This window comes from Cervus canadensis, chromosome 24 (genome assembly GCF_019320065.1).
Source record: "Cervus canadensis isolate Bull #8, Minnesota chromosome 24, ASM1932006v1, whole genome shotgun sequence".
Classification (NCBI taxonomy): domain Eukaryota; kingdom Metazoa; phylum Chordata; class Mammalia; order Artiodactyla; family Cervidae; genus Cervus; species Cervus canadensis.
In genome coordinates, this window is record NC_057409.1 from 17,862,791 (window position 1) to 17,882,723 (window position 19,933).

General features: G+C 42.4%; 1 protein-coding gene and 1 non-coding gene across 2 annotated transcripts in view; one reads left to right on the top strand and one right to left on the bottom strand.

Moving 5' to 3' along the window:
• The window catches only part of DNER (delta/notch like EGF repeat containing), a 377,854-nt gene that overhangs the window by 326,784 nt on the left and 31,137 nt on the right, over nt 1-19,933 (top strand). The window contains exons 9-10 of the mRNA XM_043445991.1: nt 1,019-1,141; nt 13,931-14,044. Of these exons, the coding sequence (XP_043301926.1) occupies nt 1,019-1,141; nt 13,931-14,044 (237 nt within the window). The remainder of the gene's footprint in view (nt 1-1,018; nt 1,142-13,930; nt 14,045-19,933) is intronic.
• Nucleotides 19,318-19,425, bottom strand: LOC122426995. The gene has a single exon (XR_006265335.1). It is a non-coding gene; the product is annotated as a U6 spliceosomal RNA (small nuclear RNA).

A 19,933-nucleotide genomic window follows, 5' to 3' on the forward strand; every position in this document is an offset into this window, starting at 1 on the left:
AACAATTCAACACGTTAGACTGTGCTAACGGGACATTCTGAGCTCCGGGGCTGGCTCTGGGCTGCTGAAAACAAGCTGGCGGTTCCAGAACCCACTTGAGCAAGCGTTTATTTTTTCTGCTTATCTGAATTCAGAACCAACACAGGCAGAGTGATTTCTGAAAGTGCTCACATGTTTCTCTTTGTTTGGACAGGGCCAGACAAAAAATGGCCTGGTTTCACTGCACATTGGCAGGAACACATGTTTTTAAAAGTTAAAAACAGCCTAACATTCGTGAGTGAATCTCAAAGAATGTTGTCTTCTTGTCCTTTAGAATAAACACCTGTTTTGCAAAAAAAAAAAAAAAAGAGAGAGAGAGACTAAGAGCCATCTTTCTTGAGAAATCGTTGCTTTCTTTTTCTTCGTTGCTGTTATTCTATTTTTAACAGTTAAAAACTTTAAGCACAGCGTACCATATTATAATTTAGATATTTGTCATTTTAAATAAACAAAAAACCACCCCACATTTCATCAGGAAGTTCAGTTAAGCCCTTGTTAGCTGAGCTTCATTCCTGACTTGAAAAACAAAGGAAATCATGGATCCTTTTTTTCTGGAATAAAACGCTCTCTAGCTAGGTCTCTTTTTCTAATTGATTGGAGGAAATACGGAGTCCACATCCTTGAAAGGAGCTGTTGGCTCTTAGGTCCTGTAGCTAGTGCTACTTCCTGTGTGATCACAGCAGATGCACTCCACAACCTATGTCCCCCGGTCACCAGTACCAGTGGACGTGACATCATAATGGGGTCATCTAGTGGATCACGACAATGGTTGGACTCATGACAAAAGGTGGAAAGGACAGATTCTTCATAACCTTCCTGGAAATTTACATTTCAGTGTATCCCGAGAGACCCAGCTCCTCCAGTCCCATCTATGTGCGCCTCACTTTCCCTTGAACACCCACTGCCTTCCTGGCAGGCTGGTCCGGTGTGCGTTTAGATGGTTCTGGTTTGACCTCAGACCTTTCCTTCTGTCCCTCAGGCTACCATGGCCTCTACTGTGAGGAGGAATATGACGAGTGTCTCTCCGGCCCGTGCCTGAACGCTGCCACCTGCAGGGACCTCGTCAACGGCTACGAGTGCGTGTGCCTGGCAGAGTACAAAGGTGAGCATCACGGGGTGGACGTGTGAGCATCACCGGGTGGACGTGTGCCGGCGTGGCTCTCCGTGACGTCACGGATCTCTCCACGCACGTGCGTAGACCCCTGACTGGAGCGTGAAACTGTTTAGAATAAGAATCAAATGCTGGCAGTGGAATGATGTATGGGGGCCAGGGAGAGCAGTGTGCACGTCTCTGGTTTCCTCTTGATAAACTGAAGCATCTCTCTCCTGTCCTTTCCTTCTTCTCATCCTTCTCTTCTCATCTCATATGTAAAAAGCTGAGGATAAAACGGAATGGGACGTGGACTCCCAGGCTCAGGTCAGAGGATGCTGCTGTGGGGGTTGGGGGGCGGGGGAGAGCATTTGCCCTGAAGCGCTCTCTGGGCAAGGAGACGGTGCTGTGCTTTTCAGGGGGAGGAGGCGGGTGGAGTCTCGTGCGTTGGCAGAAAAAGTTCATTTTCGTTAAATGAGTCGGTAAAGGGGAGGCAAGTGTTAGTTCATTTGAGTGGACTTGTGTCAGAGTCACTCTGGGAAAACGGCCAATGTCGATGAAGCATTTATAACAATCTCAGGTGGTGTTAGTGGTGAGGACTCTTCCTGTTAGTGCAGGAAACTCAAGAGACACAGGTTCGACCCCTGGGTAGGGAAGATCCCCTGGAAAAGGACATGGCAACCCACTCCAGTGTTCTTGCTTAGAGAATTCCCTGGACAGAGGAGCCTGGTGGGCTGCAGTGGTTCATGGGGTTGCAAAGAGTTGGACACGACTCAACAGCTAACACACACACACACACACACCCTGTTCTAAGTCCTTACATGGGTAAATTCATTAAAAAAGACCTGAGAGTAACTCAAGAGGACGTAGTGTCAGCCTTCAGAAGCCCCTCCACCTGCCTCCCCAGTGGGCTCACTGGCGTGGCTTCATTAGAGCCCCAACACCCTCAGCCAGCACTGTGTCAGGGGCCTGGCCCTCAGCTCCTCTGCGTGGGTTTCTGTAAGTCATGACTTCAGCGCTGGTGTAAACTTTTTTAATGCCTTTGAGGGCTCTATTTATATCCATTTCACTTAACCTCTGGCCCACACCACCGCCTGCTTGATAGCATCAATCCGCTAGTGACCTGGCTTTGTAGCAGATGTTGCTTCTCTTTGGATGGACCCACCTTTATTTAGAGGTCTTTCTGGTGAGCCTTGAGGGTTTGTCAGGGACATGAATGAACCTGATCTAGCCCCTGGGTGGAAGGGCTGAAGCCGGACCCAGTCTTTGCTGTATGTTCGGCAGATCTGATATTTCTCACGGAGTATGATGCCCACTTAGAGCTGAACTCTGCCAACTTCCATGAGGACAGGTGTTCTGGCTTTCACATGGATTTCAGTTCTAGGTGGATCCAAGTATTCAGAAATAGGGTATCCTCTCAAGTCTGGAAAGAATAGAAGAGCAATGAACTCGGGACACCTAGGTAGCTCATCCTCACTGTGCCATTGGCATCCGGATGACCCTGGATAAACCTCTTCAACTGACTTGTTGATGCTTTCTGAGAGATTTTGAGATTCTTCAATGACAACATTAGTAGTGGTAGATGTGCTTCAAAAATTTAAATCCCGGAATTCTTTAGTTTATGATAGAATTTTATGCAGTAAGTTTCATCTTTATAAATGACAAAATTATTAATGGGGTGTACTCTGAATTTGCTTCTTGTGTTCCTGGCTTGGAATCAGTACTCATGATATCATGACCAAGAAATAAAAAGTGAAATTGTGTATGGTGACCTGCTAGTGACTCCACAAATTCATGGACTGTGAGCCTAGCTTTTTAACCTTTTTCATCCATTTTTCTCAATGGGTGTTCCCAAATTTTGCTGCTTCCCTCAAGCCTTATATTAAATCACTCATTCATCTTTATGGAATGAAAGAAAGGTTATCATTGAGAAACAGTTTGAGATTTGCCTAGTTTTCCATGTCCTAAGCAGTGGTTCTCAAACTTGAGCATGTGTTAGAGCATGTGTTGAGCTGGTGGGCTTCTTAGAACGTAGTCTGCTGGGCCCCAGCCCTTGAGTTCCTGATTCAGTATATCTAGGGTAGGGCCCAATAATTTGAATTTCTGATAAGTTCTCAGATGATGCCGATATGCTGATTCTTGCTGCCCTTTGAGAAGCCCCACCCTACAAACTCATCTGCAATCACAACTGCTCAAATTTGATTGTCCTGCCTATTAACTATCAAGTGCTCCCCGTTCCACTCAAGGCTAATCCTTCTGTATATGTTCCTCATTCCACCCCTTCTATTTTTCTGTGCCCTTCCTCCATCAGTTACAGATGCCCTGCCGTGAATGACTCAAGAGGGTAGGGTTGACATGAGATGACTCAAGATCCTGGAGGGGATCTCAATTGCGTTTGAGGATGTGGGTTTTCAAGAAAAGGGTGCAGTGCCAGGAGCCTTTATGTACCACAGGATTAGGAAATATGGTTCTGGTGAGAACGGAGGACTCAGAGACCAGCTGAGCCATAAAGACCCCTCAGCTTGTAGAGAGGAAGTACGCACTGTAGTGTGCTGCACATGACCCTGTGAGGCAAAGGGCTCCTATCTCATGGATCCTGGCTGTTCTTTAAGAGGACTGCTGGACTTCCTTGGTGGTCCTGTGGTTAAGAATCCACCTGCCAATGCAGGGGACTCAGCTTCCATCCTGGTCCAGGAAGGTTCCATATGCCGTGGAGCAACTAAGCCCATATGCCGCAACTACTGAAGACCACGCCATCTAGAGCCTGAGGGCCACAACAAGAGAAGCCACTACAACGAGAGGCCCTCACACCACAACCACAGAAAGCCCACAGGTAGCAATGTAGACCTGCTGCAGCCAAAAATAAATAAATAAAAATAAAATAATGACTAATTAAAAAAAAAAGAAGACTGCAGTTAGACTGAGCTGGTCCTTATGTGTATGTGTGAGTGTGTAAGAAAGAGAGATAAAGAGAATGGGCCCCTGCTCACACCTGGAGAACCTTGAAAAGCACAAACTGGGAGGCCTCTACCCCTCATAGACAGGGCTGGCTTGACTGGCCTGTCTAGCACTGGAGGAGAATCTCTAGTATCATCTGTTTCATTGCCAACCTCAAGCCTGGCCAGTCCAGGGAGCCTGTACCAGCAACTCAACGAGGGAAAAAATATCTAGGAAGTAAAAACAAAATTGCGGCAAAACCCACAACTCTAAACACTCAAAAAGGGAAGTGAAAATAGTAAGGTATGCTCCTCAAAATTAAAGTTAGGTCTGGGAAAGCAAAAGGAGGAACTATGTCATGATAGAAGAAAAATATGAGGAAATGGAAACTGTGAGTGAAAAGACATGAAATACAGAGAAAAGATCCAAGAGGTAATGTTTCATCTGAATGATGGATGCTGGGGAAGAAGAAAGAACACACGGAAATAAAACCAGAAACAAACAGCTACTAGAAGGAGAAGTCTAGGAGATAGATAAAACTGGAATTTTCGCATCGAATCAGCTTACAGAGTACCAGAGGATTAATGAAGGAGATGACATATAATTTGTGGTTTCCTGGTAGAATTTCCAAATCTAAGACTACAGAGAATATTTTTTGCAAGATTCTTCATAGGGAGTACAAGTTACACAAAAGAAAGACGAATCAGCATGGAACTGCTCTTCTCTAGAATGAAGCTGGTGGTCGGTGGTTAAGAATCTGCCTTCCAGTGCAGGAGACATGGGTTCGCTCCCTGGTCGGGGACCTAAGACCCCACACGCCTCAGGGTAACCAAGCCCTCATTCTGCAGCTGCTGAGTCCTTGTGCTCTGGAGTCCATGCCCGCACCTGGAGACGTCTGTGTGCTGTGATGAAGATCCTGTGTTCTGCAACAGGACCTGATGCAACAAAATAAATCAATATTAAAAAAAAATAAAACAAGACTAAACAACAGTGAAGAGTGTTTTATATTTTTCAGAGAAAAAGTCTGGTAGTTAAAGGTTCATTTATATTTGAAGGATAAAGACAGACATTTTCTACACTTAAGGAACCCCACGTACCCTCTCTAAAAAAAATTATTTTACAAGGTATACTCATCAAATTGGAACTATATCAGAACAAAGATAACCAGATAAGGGACAATAGACTGTACGAGGAAGGAGGTTGAGCAGACTTCTTTGCTTGTTATAAACATAAATAGATGCCATTCATGTGATTGTAAATACTAATTTAGTGGTGAAGAAAAGTCTCTTGAAAGAATAAACATGCATACTGTATTAATTATTATTATTCCTGCATAGTGAATTATTATAAGGTAGTGGCTTAACACAACACCCTTTTATTAGCTAACAATTTCCTACATTCTGGCATGGATTAATGGATTCCCTGTTCAAGGTCTGGTATCCAAAGCTGGAATCAAGGTGTTAGCTGGGATAAATGCTCATCTGAGGTTTAAATAGGAAGGATCAGATTCAAAGTCCCCTCAAGTTCTTGGTAGAATTCACATCCTTGTAGCTGGAGAATTGTTGACAGCTTCTTGAAAGTGATGAGGGAGAACCTCTGCTGTTTCAAGGCTCTTACTTCAAGAGAGGCCTGAACCCTCTTAAAGCTCTCACCTGGTTAGGGAAGGCCCACCCAAGGTTAACTCAAAGTCAACTGATTAGATTTTGCTTCTTCAAACTTTCTTAACCATTGCTGAATGCCATTGGTTAGAAGTTCTCATTCAAGGGGAGGGAATTATACAAGGATCTGACTCACTGAGGAAGGTCACCCTAGAGTGTGTTACCATGTGAGTTGGTGGGTGTTTGGGAGTGATTGGAAGGCACACAGGTGTGTTAGAGATCTCATCTCAATTGGCAGGTAAAGTGATTATTTCATTTTGAGGTTATTTATAGAGACCTTTAGGTTTGGGTTTAAATAGGCATGTAAACCTTAGCAAAGTAGCAATAAATGAAAAGAACTTCTAAACTTAGAGTGATGGGCAGGTGTTGAGGTGTGGGGTAGAAAGGATTAAAAGAAAAGCAGAAGGGGCCAATTTATGCCCTCAATACAGAGGAAGGTCACAAGACCCTGGACCTGTCTTTCCTGTCCCTCTTTGGAGGCATTTTTCCCAACATGTATTTACATATGAGAAGTCTGTATGAACTTAGGAAACTATCAGGTGAGTGAACATTAGTTCTTAACTAACATTCACCTCTGGAGTTAGACCTTGGGTAAGTGATATGTGGAGGGGAAGATTGGTACTTTAACTTCTTACTTTACATATGTGCTTTTTGCATGGTGGTTTCTAATCTTTTCTTTTTTTAAAAAGTGTAAATAAATGAATATAACTTCCTGAAAAGAATGAGTGCAATAAGGTCAGGCGAGTATAGCTAGGAACATTTTGAAAAAAGAAGGCATGGAGGGGGAACTTCTGCCAGATGTTGAAACCCATTATAATGCTGCAGCTATTATTGCATTCCCACGTAATGGGTGCGAGAATGGACAGCTAACCAAAACGGAATAATGGCCTAGAAACCCTCGTCTATAATAATATATGACACTTAACAAAGAATTGCTATGAGTGGGAAGGGAATTCTTTCTTAAGAAATGGTGCTAAACAAAAACTGAGTTGCTAAACAGAAAAAAAAAAGAAATGTCCTTGCACACACTTCGAAATAAGTTCCTTGTGAATTTGAAAAAAATAAGTTTGGCTTTGCATCCTCATCTGCCTTCTTCCTCTGTCTTTTACAACCAAATTTCCTTAGAGTTGGTATAGATGACACCTCTATTTCCTTTAATTTTCTTTTCACAGCCCTTCGCAGTTTGGATCTCATTCTGCCAAATGGATTTGTGGTTCAGTCACTCAGTCCTGTCCAACTCTTTTTGACCCCATGGACTGCAACACTCCAGGCTTCGCTGTCCTTCACCATCTCCCGGAGCTTGCTCAAACTCATGTCCGTTGAGTCCATGATGCCATCCAACCATCTCATCCTCTGTCACCCCCTTCTCCTTCTGCCCTCAATCTTTCCCAGCATCAGGGTCTTTTCCAATGAGTTGGCTGCTCGCATCAGGTGGCAAAAGTACTGGAGCTTCAACTTCAGCATCAGTCCTTCCAGTGAATAACCAGGGTTGATTTCCTTTAGGATTGACTGGTTTGACCTCCTTGCTGTCCAGTGACCTAATTAAAGACTGAAATCCCAAAGCTTCCAACTCCCCATTCCTGCCCCATCACCCTGTGATCACAGGGTTCCTCATGAAACTCACCTGCTTTAGCCTCCACAGCTCTGTTCCTCTCCCTATCCCACCCCCAACCCTAGTCTCCCCTCTGGTCTTTTGGGAAGAATCCTTGTCCTCTGGACACCATGGATACAGGTTGTTTCCAGGCTTCACTTCTTGGCTCTTTCTTTCTCCTCCTCTTTGCCATCTGTATCCACTGACTGAAATATTGATCTCTGAACAGGGGTGCTTTCTCCTTCCTAAACTTTCCAAGCATTTTCTTGATATTTGGTATGACAGTTATGGTCAGCCTTGTAGTCAGCTGTTTCTGGCTCCAGACTTTCCTTTCCTTGACACTTAATTATAACCTCCTGAATGGCAGTGACTACACAGGCTTTTTGTTGGGGGGGCGGGGTTGTTGTTAATTAATGTATTTTGTTGGCTGTACTGCATGGCATGTGGAACTTCCCCGACCCAGTATTGAACTCATGAAGAAGAGCAGAATCTTAACCACTGAACCACCAGGGAAGCCCCTCTTTTTTTCTTTTCTTCTTCTTCTCTTAACTTATTATCTGCTCTTGGTACGGCAGCTTACTCAGAGTAAACACTCCACAGCTATCTGTACTTGAATGGAAACCATTGCTTAACACACTAGTAAAATAAACCAAAGCAACTTGAGCTTTTTGCCCGTAAGTTTCCACTGTGGATTATGAAATTGTTAGAAACAAAATACATGGAGGGACTGAGTGATCTCTCTTCAGATATACTGAAAAGCTGATACTTCTTTAAAACTAGTTCACAGCTAATTCACCATGGGACTTTGGTTAGCATTCATCAACCGTATGTTGCCAAAACATCAAGTTACAGACCCACATTATGCTGAATTATTATTATAGCAGAACAAATTTAATGGTCAAGACTATACCCACTTGGAATTTTTGGTGACAGAAGTTAGAAAATACTTCCATTTTTAATGATGAAATATGATGATTATGAATAATGAAAATAATTTATGAAAATAAATACCATTATGTATGTTTGATTTAGAAATTGTTAGCAAGTTTTACTAGTTTTACTTTATTTTTAAATTAATTTTTATTGGAGTATTGTTGCTTTATAGTGTGTGTTAGTACTGTAGAGCAGAGTGAATCAGCCATCCATATACACATATCCCCCCTCCCTTTTGGATTTCCTTCCCATTTAGGATACTACAGTACATTAAGTAGAGTTGCCTGTGCTAAACCATAGGTTTTCATTAGTTGTCTATTTTATACATAGTGTCAGTAGTGTACTGGTCTATCTTAAATGGCGATATATTCCCTTATTACATCTGATATGAGGCTACTATAATAATTCTGGAATGAACATATTTATTCATATAATTTTCATATTTTCTGGATTTTTTTGGAGGGATAGAATCTCAGAAATAAGTTTATTGGGTTGTGAGTTTGATCACATTGTACCTAGTTGTTGATTTTTAAAGTCCAGAAAAATGTATAATTGAAAAGATGAAAACTCTTTCTTTGTTGGCTAGAATTATTTCCTCTGTGTAACCAGTGGACAAGAATTTCTGGATTGTATACCTAGCCATTCTCAAGTACTGTGATTGATAGAAAAATGGAGAACTCAGGGTTTCTTCCTTTATCAGCTTATTGTTTAACCAGAAGAGCAGACGGCGGCTGGCACACACGTGAAATAATGAGGCGAAGGTCGAGATGTCAGTTGTAATTTCTGAAACAGATTAGAAAAGGTTGAGCTCTGTGAGGTTGAAACCCTGGAAAAGTTTTCTTGGAGGAAAGCAGTTTGCATAAAGTAAGATGATGTCTTCAAATGAATAGGAAGTTCAAAGAACACTTCAAGCTAATTTTCCTTACCTGACTTAATTTTCTTGGAGCTAAAATAAAGATTTTTCAGTTGTGATAATATTAATCACAACCAAAAATTGTGATGACAACAGAGGTTTAGAACTGGAGCACGACTCTTTGAATTTTTGCTCATTTTGATTCTGAAATTAGCTGCTAGAAAGAGCCCTGTTGAAATAAAGATCTCTTCCGAAACATTGCTGCTCTATGCCTTAATATAAAAAGTATGATTTTTTATTAGTTTTGACTGATTTACAGTTTATTTTTGCTTGAGACTAAACATAAGTTGCGTAATAGTGCATGCTGCGTACATTGCCAGGGGGTGATGCGTGCGTCATTCTAGACTTAGTCTGAGGTGTGGACCTGGTTTTCCCTGACAGAATAGGGTGTTTCTGAGGTGGATTTGGAATGGTGTCTCACTCCTCTGGCAACCCTACCTGTGTTATCGGCCAAAGTACACAGACTGTCACCCCTCCTGGAAGGACAGGATTCTGGTGGTATAGCCATCATTTCTTCCCCGTGGTCTGATACAGCCGCTGCTCTAAAGGACCTCAGAGATACATGGGGGAATCAGACGGCAAAACACATAAGTGATGATTTAACACTGTGAACTCTGGGATCATGGAATCTCCACATGCCCTCAATGTGGCAGAACGGAGTCCTGTCTTGGGAGAGTCAACTTCAAGAGCGGGGGCGAAGGAAAGCGTCATGGTCAGAGGACACAGGATGCCCGACACTCTGTTGTGCAAGGCAATGGGGGCTCTGGGGGTGCAGATGAGGGGGTCCCAGGGGCCCTGAAGAGCAGAGTTGAAGGGGATGTATCCTGGGCATCTCAGTGGTATTCGTGACTATCTCTTCTCTGCATTTAAGATTTCTGGCTCATAGTGGTTCAGTTCTGATCAACAAAATGAACAATGTGGTACGTGTTCCTTGCAAAAGGCTTAGCGAGCCTCAACGTAAAGAAACATGAGTCGGCAAAGTGCTCTCTGGGGACATTTGAGACCATCTTGCTTCGAAGTTATCCTGTTGCTGTGAAGATTAGTTTTTGTCCCATCTTGCTGCCAGAAAACTCTCAATGAACCTCAAGTGACTGATTTTTTGAAAAAGAGAAATAACAAAGGATAAAATCACTACCCAAACACCCAAAAGATTGAAGTTGCTTATTATCTTGAGTGTTTTCATCAAATGTATCTTACTGAAGGCTTTTAAAGTTGAAATGCTTAAATACTCAGCCTAGAACATGCTTTTCAGCCTTATTTGAGGAATGTGGTAATTTGTGTGCTAATGTATTAGTTATATGAATATTTTAAGATTAGGTTGGCAAATGTATTACTAAAAATCCAGAAAAGCATGTCCTTGATTGCTCTTACCTTAGGTCTAATGGAAATTTTTGCTCTTAGATTTCAGAACACTTCTGAACTTTGGTGTGGCTGTATTTCCCATTATAATCGAAAGCTTTTTTTGTCACCTGGTTCCCAGTAATCAGCCTCCTAGGACCTTGTTATTGTTCAGTCTCTATGTCATGTCTGACTGTTTGCAATCCCGTGAACTGTCACACATCAGGCCTTCCCTGACCTTGTAAATATGTGAATTCTTGTTTTTTCATAAACACTTGGAAGCAGAAAATGCTCTTTTGCATTTTACTCTTTCAGTTCAGCCTGTGCCACTTGGATATCACTGGAAAGATGAAAATAGACTCCTGGGTGAAGAGACTGTACCCACTCAAGCAACGAGCAATTACCAGTTTTATGCTTTAATCTTTAAATTAGTTTTTTAAATTAAGTAATTATTTGGCTGCATTGGGTCTTCATTGCTGCCCATGGGCTTTTCTCTGCCTGCAGCAAACAGGGGCTGCTCTTTGTTGAGGAATGCAGGTTTCTCATCGCAGCGGCTTCTCTTGTGGAGCACAGGCTCTAGGTGTGCAGGCTCAGTAGTTGTGGCACGAGGGCTTAAGTGTTCCTGCAGCATGTGGAATCTTCCTGGACCAGGGATTGAGCCTGTGTCCCCTGCATTGGCAGGCAGACTCCTAACTACTCAACAACCAGGGAAGTCCAGTCTTTAAATTAGTTTGACCTTGAATATTTACTGTGAGTCGTGGGTTTGTTAAGGATGAGTCCAGGAGGTGCCATCAAGTCTCTGGAGGTAGAGAGGGAGCCAGGAGATATTTGGGGGCTGGGAGTGCTTCCCACCAGGCATGAGGCAGTGGGCTTGGGGTGGTGGTTGCAGGGAGAAAAGTCAGGCAAAAATCTGAAAGGCACTTTAGAAAAATATGTGGTAGAATATTGTTCACAAGTTGGATATGATGGCAAAGGATAAAAAGAAATGAAAACGCATCCATTCTAAGATGCTTTGTTGTTCATTGCTCAGTCTCTCAGTCATGTCCGACTCTTTGTGACCGCAGCACACCAGGCTTCCCTGTCCTTCACCATCTCCTGGAGTTTGCCGAAACTCATGTCCATTGAGTTGTTGATGCCATCCAACCATCTTATCCTCTGTCGCCCACTTCTCCTCCTGCTCTCCATCTTTCCCAGCATCAGAGTCTTTTCCAGTGAGTTGGCTCTTCACATCAGGTGGCCAAAGGATTGGAGCTTTAGCTTCAGCATCAGTCCTTCCAATGAATATTCAGGATTGATTTCCTTTAGGATGGACTGGTTTGATCTCCTTGCAGCCCAAGGGACTCTCAAGAGTCTTCTCCAACACCACAGTTCAGAAGCATCAATTCTTTGGTGCTCAGCCTTCTTTATGGTCCAGCTCTCCCATCAGTACAAGACTACTGGAAAAACCATAGCTTTAACTATACAGATCTTTGTCAGTTAAGTGATGTCTCTGCTTTTTAATATGCAGTCTAGGTTTGTCATAGCTTTTTTCCCAAGGCAACAAGCACCTTTTAGTTTCATGGCCACAGTCACTGTCTGCAGTGATTTTGGAGCTCAAGAAAATAAAGTCTGTCACTGTGTCCATTCTTTCCCCCATCTATTTGCCATGCAGTGACAGGACTGGATGCCATGGTCTTAGTTTTTTGAATGTTGAGTTTTAAGGCTTTCCCCTCTCCTCTTTCACCTTCATCAAGAGGCTCTTTAGTTCCTCTTCGCTTTACCAGGCTCCAATAAATCATTAGTGTAACTACAGATAGCGAGTTCTATTTTCTTTTTCTCTTGCATCCCACGCCCCGCCCCCCGCCATCCCATTTCCTGAACCTTGCTTCTTAAGACATTGAAAGTTAGAAAAGAAAGGAGAGAAAAAAAGTCCCAGCAAGAATAATTTCAGTGTCAAAATGAGCCCCTGGGGGTGGCAGTCCTTTGTACAGTGTGAGTGAAGTAGGGAAGTGGAAATTAAATAAATATCCTTTTATTATTTGATTTATGCTTATATTTTCTTCAGACTGTCAGAAAGGATAAATGTATCACTATATACTTTCTTACACAGAATGTAATTTATCTTCCTCTCCAAAGGGGAGGGGAACAAAGAGAGATTAGCCTATTCATCCATCTGACCTTCCAGTGAAACACCAGAAATTCTACCTTTCGAAGAGCATTGGATTTTTAAAGTTCTTTTGATAAATAAAATGATGAAAATGCTATATAGTCATTGTGAAAAATTCTAACAATGTAGAGATGTACAAAGTGACATGTGAAATAATTTCTTTTTCTCTCAGTTCAGCTTCAAGCCTTTGTGTGCATGTGTATACACATAGACTACTTTTTAACACCAGTGGGAACTATTTTTGTTATAAAGACTGTTTTTCAGTGCCTCTTTTGTTGTTGCTGTTGAATGGGTGCAGAGCTCCATAGACTGTTGTATATTTCCATGGCAGTCGGAGCTCCATCTCGTGAACTGTTTAGTGAGCACAAGATCACATTCAAGTGACCAGCATCATTGGGTCCCTCCCCGCCAGCTTGGTGACCTTGCATTTGGATATTTGTCTCCTAGTGTTGACTCGAGGATCACCTTATACATAAAGCACAGCAGAAGGGGCTGGAACACAGTATGTGCGCAACATGTTGCCTTTCATCTGTGGTGAACTGGTTTGATCTTTGGGGATGAAGTCTAAGGACCTCCTCTCTCCTGTAGTTTTCCAAAACTACAACTGGAGCTCGTTTAAATATCTGACTCCAAATCTTTACCTTCAGGATACTGTTTATCAGTTATGTTGACTTTTTTTGTAGACTGTCTGGCTGCGTTCTGTTTCTTTTGGAGACTTAGAAAGCATGTGTCACTGATAAATTTTATCTTTCAAAGTTTTAACTTTCTGTTGCCCAGACTTTGGGGTGTGGGGTCAGAGAAAATACAGAGATTTTATGGTGGGACTTATGATTGGGTAGTGAATTTGTTATTTTCTCGTAATGTGTGTTTTTACAACTTAAAGTCAAGGGTGGGCTTCCCTGGTGCCTCAGTGGTAAAGAATTCGCCTGCCAAAGCAGATGTGGGTTCAATCCCTGGGTTAGGAAGATCCCCTAGAGAAGGAAATGGCAAGTCACTCCAGTATTCTTGCCTGGAGCATTCCATGGACAGAGGAGCCTGGTGGGCTACAGTCCACAGAGTCACAAAGAGTTGGACATGACTTAAGTGAGTAAACAACAGCAAAAGTCAAGGGTGGGCACATGAATACATATACATGTGTGCACACGTGCGTGTACATGCACACACATATGCACCCTTCTGGGAATCAGCCTTCACACTGTTCAAGTCTATTCAAACACTTTCCTTTCAAAGGCCATGGAGCTGGAGACCTTAGCAAGTTATCCTTTTTGCATCTGTGTCTCTGCAGGCATCCACTGCGAATCCTACAAGGACCCGTGCGCTAATGTCAGCTGTCTGAATGGAGGCACCTGTGACGGCGAAGGTCTCAATGGCACGTGTGTCTGCTCACCAGGATTTACAGGCAAGTGAGCCAGAAACTGAGTTTTCAAATTACTGCAAAATCCTTGAGATTGCAGCTGTGAGGAAAACCCAGAAACCTCTATGCATACATTATTGCAAAATATGAATTGTACTGCAGAAGATAAGCAGGCAGCACTTGGATGGAGACCTGTTTTAAGATAATTTACTGTGTTGTCATTAAGTGAGGAGATCAGCATTTGGTTTGAAGACTTGCTGAGACTGCCCTTGCTATGTGCGTTTTCTGACCTGTAGCTTTGAAACGTGAGACATGAGCCATTACACTCACACCTGATAAAGTGTCAGTGCTAATGGAGGCGAGAAGGAGAATGGAAGGGTCAAATGTGTCTTCTGCAGAAACTGCATTCCACCACCAGGTTTATTTCTGTTGAAAGATACAGCAGTGTCTGGATTTACTTATTTATTTTATTTGAAGGGTAATTACTACGTTGTGATGGTTTTTGCCATACATCAATATGAATCAATCATTATGAATCGGCCACAGGCATACATGTGTCCCCTCCATCCAGAACCCCCTCCCCACTCCCTCCCCATCCTATCCCTCTAGGTTGTCACAGAGCACTGGCTTTGGGAGCCCTGTATTGTACATCAAACTCCCACTGGTTATCTGTTTTACATATGGTAATGTATATGTTTCCACACTATTCTCTGAAATCATCCCATCCTTTCCTTCATCCACTGAGTCCAAAAGTCTGTTCTTTATGTCTGCATCTCCTTTACTGCCCTACGCATTTGAGTCAGTTCTAATGGGGTGGATGAACCTAGAGCCTCTTATACAGACTGAAGTAAGTCAGAAAAAGAAAGGCAAATATCGTATATTAACATCTGGATTTTGCATAATGGAGAGATGGTTGGGGGGATTAAGGGAAGATCTTGAATTAGTAGTGAAGGTGAGGACAGGAGAGGTGTGGGCAGAGGGAGTGGATGAGGGAGAAAACATCTGATGGAAGAACAGATGGGGAGGACAGGGCTGGATTCAAGAGGAGCCTCGGAGGCTCCTGGGCTCTGAGTGGGGAAATTCACTGTGGGCAAGGGGAACGAACCTAACAAGGGCTCCTTTGAAGTCACCCCTCAAAGATCTCAGGGGGTTGTGAGCACCCCAAACAGATGTGAAGTCTCATATGCATGTGTAAATGCTGAGGGAGAAGTTCTTAAATTGTCATCAGATTCTCAAAAGAAATTAGGAGCCACTTGGGTAGTGCAAGAGAGTTCCAGAAAAACATCTATTTCTGCCTTATTGACGACGCCAAAGCCTCTGACTGTGTGGATCACAATAAACTGTGGAAAATACTGAAAGAGATGGGCATACCAGACCACCTGACCTGCCTCTTAAGAAACCTGTATGCAGGTCAGGAAGCAACAATTAGAACTGGACACGGAACAACAGACTGGTTCCAAATAGGAAAAGGAGTACGTCAAGGCTGTATATTGTCACCCTGCTTATTTAACTTATATGCAGAGTACATCATGAGAAACACTGGGCTGGAGGAAGCACAAGATGGAATCAAGATTGCCAGGAGAAATATCAATAACCTCAGATATGCAGATGACACCACCCTTATGGCAGAAAGTGAAGAAGAACTGAAGAGCCTCTTGATGAAGTAAAAGAGGAGAGTGAAAAAGTTGGCTTAAAGCTCAACATTCAGAAAACTTAAGATCATGGTATCCGGTCCCATCGCTTCATGGCAAGTCAATGGGGAAACAGTGGAAACAGTGGCTGACTTCATTTTTGGGGGCTCCAAAATCACAGCAGATGGTGACTGCAGCCATGAAATTAAAAGATGCTTACTCCTTAGAAGGAAAGTTATGACCACCCTAGATAGCATGTTAAAGAGCAGAGACATTACTTTGCCAACAAAGGTCCATCTAGTCAAGGCTATGGCTTTTCCAATGGTCATGTATGGATGTGAGAGTTGGACTGTGAAGAAAAGCTGAGCACCGAAGAATTGATGCTTTTGAACTGTGGTGCTGGAGAAGACTCTTGAGAGACCCTTGGAATGCAAGGAGATCCAACCAGTACATCCTAAAGGAGATCAGTCCTGGGTGTTCATCCAAAGGACTGATGCTAAAGCTGAATCTCCAATACTTTGGCCATCTTGTGCAAAGAGTTGACTCATTGGAAAAGACCCTGATGCTGAGAGGGGTTGGGGGCAGGAGGAGAAGGGGACAACAGAGGATGAGATGGCTGGATGGCATCACCGACTCGATGGACATGAGTTTGAGTAAACTCCAGGAGTTGGTGATGGACAGGGAGGCCTGGCATGCTGTGATTCATGGGGTAGCAAAGTGTCGGACATGACAGAGACTAAATTGAACTGAACTGGGTAGTGGGGATTCCATCCTTTGCTTTGTTAGCTGAGCACAGGAGTGCGGAGATGTAGAGCATAGGTCAGGTCTCTGTTTTCAGCACTTGTTCAGCCAACAAAAGCGTCAGGGTCACTCTGGCTTGCAGGTTGGGAAAGGTTAATATACAGGGTGCTGACAGAAGAAGGTGGGCACTGAAGTTTCTGGATATATGTTATCATTGGCTGGAGAGTGCCTTGCATGCTCACTTCTCCCTGCTAAGCCACAGTGGCCACCTCACCAACCTTGAAGAATTCCACAGAACCTGGACCCCCAGTCCATCCCTGGGGAACCTCATTTGTGCTTCTGGGGAAGATGCCAACAGTCAAAAATCAGGAGGAGCGACCTCTGATCTTCCTTCTGTTTATCTGTGTCACATTCTTTGTTTTTCTTTTGGCTTTTCCTGGGACTGAGAAGTGGGCTCACTCAGAAAATTATCTGCAGGTGGTTTTGTTTCTGACTGGTTTATAAACATGCAAGGACATTTGTCCTCATCAATAAATGCAAAATAATATTGGGGAAGCATTCCATTTTTTCCCCTAGACATTTATATCCCACAAATAATAAAAAGCTTGGAAGAAAAATGAGAAAATATAGTGCCATAGGGGGGAAAAAAAAACCCATCACTTAAAACTGTGCTACTAGGAGACAGCCATTGTTAACATTTTGTTACATATATCCAGGGGTTTTCCTGAAGGTCTGTTTGTGTTTAAGATACAGTGTGTAGTGTAAATGCATTTGTGTGTGCCTGCTAAGTCGCTTCAGTCATATCCAGCTCTTTTCAATCCTATGGACTGTGGCCCACCAGGATTCTCTGTCCATGAGATTCTCCAGGCAAGAATTCTGGAATGGGTTGCCATGCCCTCCTCCAGGGAATCTTCCTGACCCAGGGATCAAACCCATATCTCCTGCAGTTCCTGCATTGCAGGCAGACTTTTTTTTACCGCAGAGCCACCGAGGAAGCCCGTAAATGCATATATTTGAACATAAAAGGAATCATACTGCTCATACTATTTTTCACTTAAAGATATGTGTATTTTATAAATGTGCTTTCACATTAAGGAATATGCTTCTGTTTATCATTTTTATTGGCTGTCCTGTCATCCATTCCATGATATGTCAGGATTTTTTTTTTTAACCCATGCTCAATTCAACTTTTGGAGAGATGGAACTTTTTCCTATTGTAAACAATATTACAGTGAATAGTCTTGCATGCATGTCTTTGTGAACATGTATAATTATTTCTTTGAGCTAATTTCCTAGGAATGGAATCCCAGGATCCAGGAGAATACATACTTATTTCCATAGTGCTCTCCAGGAAGAAACCTTGTACCAATATTTACTCCTATCCAGAGTGCAAAGAAGCTTTTATTTCCTTGAAAGTGAAAATGTTAGTCATTAAGTAGTGTCCAAGTCTTTGTGACCCCATAGACTGTAGCCCACCAGGCTCCTCTGTCTATGGGACTTTTTTTTTTTTCAGGCAAGAATACTGGAGTGGATTGCCATTTCCTTCTCTAGGAGTTCTTCCCAACCCAGGGATCAAACCTGCATCTCCTGCGTTGGCAGGCGAATTGTTTTTCCACTGAGCCACCAGGGTAACTCTGAAGAGACCTTTTAAATGAAAATCTAATCTTGTCTCTCCCTACTTAAAATCACCTACTGGCATATCATTGTCTTTAAGACTTTTTTTTTTTTTTTCATTTCACAAATGATTTATTCCGTGAAAATTATTCATACCAATAGGAAGCAGTCTTTAAGACTTTTAACTGGATCATCAAGACCTGGGAGGTTTGGCTGCATCCAGTCTTTCCAGGCTTGTCCTGGGCCCCCCTTGCCTGCTTGATTCCCGAACACCCGTGTCATGCTCTTCTTCTCAGTAACGTTCTTCCTGTGCGTCTTCTGCCTCTCAATCCCCTCTGCCTCCCCCACTGGCCATACACCTTTTGGTTGTTGTTTAGTTGCTACATCATGTCCAACTCATGTTCTAGGTGAAAAGTCCTCCCCTAGGCCTTTCTCGTTGTTCTTACTGTGATCACAGCAAGCAGGAGGACTCTTCCAATTGAAGTAGGCTCAAACATCACTCTAACTGGTCTTTGAAAATAACAAATGCCTGTTTTTACTCAGCCGTAGACATTCTTCAACATTTTTCAGTATTTGTCTTTCAGTTCACAGGAGAATATTCTGTAATTTCCAGCTCATTTTCACAGGCAAATGTCATCAGTGTTTTATTCTCATTGAGATTTTAATTTGCCTTTCTTTGTTGTTGAGCATCTTTCATGTAGTTACTGATCCTTCAGATATCTTTGGGCTTCCCTGGTAGCTCAGATGGTAAAGAATCTGCCTGTAGTTCAGGAGATGTGGGTTCAATACCTGGGTTGAGAAGATCCCCTGGAGAAGGAAATGGCTACCCACTCCAGTATTCTTGCCTGGAGAATCCCATGGACAGAGGAGCTTGGCGGGCTACAGTCCATGGGGTCACAAAGAGTAGGACACAACTGAGAAACTGCTTTCACTTTTTTTACTTTCATATGTCTTCACTTGTGAAGGGTCTTTTCAAATTTTTTGCCCATTTTTTAAAAATTGAATTTTTGTCATATCATTGAGTTGTTAGAGCAATTTGCATATTCTAGATACAAATCCTTTGTCAGATAAACATTTGGCTTGTCCATTCATTCTTTTTTTTTCCCCCAGCAGTACATCCATCCATTCTTTTTTTTTTTTTTAATTAATTTATTTTTTTGTTGAAGGATAATTGCTTTACAGAATTTTGCTGTTTTCTGTCAAACCTCAACATGAATCAGCCATAGGTATACGTATATCTCCTCTGTTTTGAACCTCCCTCCTGTCTCCCTCCCCACCCCACCCTTCTAGGTTGATACAGAGCCCCTGCTTGAGTTTCCTGAGCCATACAGCAAAAATATGGAACATTTCATGGATTTGCATGCCATCCTTGCTCAGGAGCCATGCTGATTTCTCTGTATTGGTCTAATTTTTTACTATATGTGCTGCCAAAGTGAGCACCTTCCATACATTCTTAATTTTTTTTTCTTTTTTTTGGTGGGGAGCAACTGCTTTTTTTTTGGGGGGGGTAATCTCTAATTTATTAATTTTTTTCTCTTTTGGTTTATTCTTTCTTTGCCTACCTTATGATGGTGACATTTTACCCATTGTTTTTTTCTAGAATTTTTAAAAATAGATTTTGCTTTTAGGTTTAGGTCTTGAGTTAATTTTTTGTGTGTGTGGTGTGACTTAAGGATGGAAGTTTATTTTTTCCCCATATAAGTACGAAGTTATCCTAGCAACTTAGCTAGCAGAATTCATTAGCACATTTTTTTTAGGAAATGATTGACTATCTGTATGTCTTTTTTTTCCCCTTGGGCTGTTTTTTCAAAATCAAAGTTTTTATTTTGAGATAATTGAAACTTCAAACTTCGTGGACAGTTTCAGTAAATAATAGAGGAATCCAGTGTACAGTTTACCCTCAGTGACAACATGTTGTAGAACTATAGTACAGTGTCTTTCCCAGGTT